General features: G+C 36.4%; 1 protein-coding gene across 1 annotated transcript; it reads right to left on the bottom strand.

Moving 5' to 3' along the window:
• Positions 1 to 4: 4 nt before the first annotated feature.
• LOC105315961 (pyrroline-5-carboxylate reductase 2-like) lies at positions 5 to 1617 on the bottom strand. Its single transcript, XM_020007589.1, has 6 exons — positions 1441 to 1617; positions 754 to 824; positions 474 to 707; positions 330 to 414; positions 129 to 286; positions 5 to 79 (listed from the first exon to the last, which is right to left on the bottom strand). The coding sequence occupies exons 1-6, from the start codon at positions 1571 to 1573 to the stop codon at positions 5 to 7; spliced, it is 756 nt and encodes a 251-aa protein (XP_019863148.1). The 5' UTR covers positions 1574 to 1617.
• Positions 1618 to 1898: the final 281 nt, after the last annotated feature.

The raw sequence follows: 1898 nt of genomic DNA, 5'->3' as shown, positions 1-1898 counted from the left end.
GCTGCTATTTTGTCGGCCATTCCTCGAGGAAACCAACCAGCACTCCTCCATCAGCCAAGGCCTCCATTACTAATCCCATCTGTAATAAATAAATAAATAATAATATCATTATTTCATAATCTTCTTACAAAAGCAACTCCACTGCCAGTAAATGCAGTGAATCCATCAATATATTGCTCTGGAACGTCCTGAGTGAAACCGACGGAATTAAATATATCAAGAAATAACTTGTTGTCATTTTCAGTGCTAAAGTGACCACTTGTATACACTGTCACACCAGCTCTGACTGGAAAATAAAATAAAATAATAAATAAATAAATAATTGGTACCAGAAGATGCAACAGTTGGAAGGCAACGAATTACAGGAAGATGACCCAACATGTCTGCCCTACCCATCTTCCAAGATATTTCTGTCTAGAGAGAGAGGGGGGGGAGAAAGAGAGGAGAGAGGTCATAGACAATAATACACTGACCTTTTCTTCAATTTGTTTTATGGTGATAGAGGTTGCCACGGAAACAATGAGCGGCCTGAGGTTCCTAGGCAACGGGGCCCCTCCCACCAGTAATTGATTCTCGTCAATGTCCTGATATATCTTCCTTAGTTCTTCAAGGACTGGCAATACTTGATGAGGTTTCACTGAAAGAATAATCACATCACAAGAAAGAACTATGTCTTTATTGTTAGTTGTCACGGCAACGCCTAGAGACTAAATATGGGTGTGGTTATTATTGCCTAAAGCTCCTCCCACTTACCTGCATCTTCTTATAGTTTTCGCCATTGGTAGCAAATGAGGCATGAATCTTGAACCTTTTCTGTTTATCATCTGAAAATTAATAATACTGAAAATCTGGCCATGGGCCAAAAATGAAAAAGTGAGAATTCTCCATTTTTAATAAGTTTTCTGATACATATACATGTTTTTATGTTTTATAGAAAGTTTGAGCTGATTCTGATCAAGTTTGGATTTTTTACAAATTTTTAAAGTTGCTCCAAAATCGGGCCAAAGTCCCTGTACTATAGTACAGTGACTTTGGCCAAATTTCGCCAAAAATGAAAAGTAGAGAATTCTCCATTTTTATTACATTTTCTGATACATATACATGCTCTTATGCTGTGTAGAAAGTTTGAGGTGATTCTGATCAAGATTAAATTTTTTACAAATTTTTTAATTTGCTCCAAAATCGGGCCAAAGTCCCTGTACTATAGTACAGGGACTTTGGCCAAATTTCGCCAAAAATTAAAAGTAAAGAATTCTCCATTTTTATTACATTTTCTGATACATATACATGTACTTATGTTGCATGAAAAGTTTAAGCTCATTCCGATCAAGTTTGAATTCTTTTTACATACTTTAAAAGTTGCTTTGAAATACTCATAGATTAGAGTATGTGAGGATTTTAAATTTCCCAAATTTAATTCAATTTCAGTGCTAGTTCTACCTGCTTGTAAGAGTCCCTCTGTAATTGCTCGAGCCAAGTTTCCTCCTCCAATAAATCCAACGTGTGTCGCTCCTTCTCCTCCAGAGGCCATCTTGAATCTCTTACTAGAAGGACCTGCACCAGATTCCACCATGCTGCTGTAAGATTATGGGCGTGGTCAATTGGAACTGGATCATCCAGATCCAGGATCATGGACCACTGTGCATTAGTAACATTACACCAAGGTAGATCCATACTATTCTACACAAGGTAATATTTTTAGTATGCATTTATTTGTTTTTATAGTCTATGTTTTGGTATGCTACTCTGTACTTCAGTAGTAAATGATACACTAAATTACTGAGGATGAATTAACAGGGAAAGGTCAGGTATATGTATATAATTGTTCACAATTATTATTTTATTATCATTAATTGAAGAAAGCCGCCAGTGAGTTGGCAGTGTACATAAGACTGTGT

Source organism: Amphimedon queenslandica, unplaced genomic scaffold (genome assembly GCF_000090795.2).
Source record: "Amphimedon queenslandica unplaced genomic scaffold, v1.1 AMPQUscaffold_6568_Cont21474, whole genome shotgun sequence".
NCBI lineage: Eukaryota > Metazoa > Porifera > Demospongiae > Haplosclerida > Niphatidae > Amphimedon > Amphimedon queenslandica.
The sequence above is the reverse complement of the archived record's forward strand: the minus strand, read 5'-3'. Positions and strand labels throughout refer to the sequence as shown.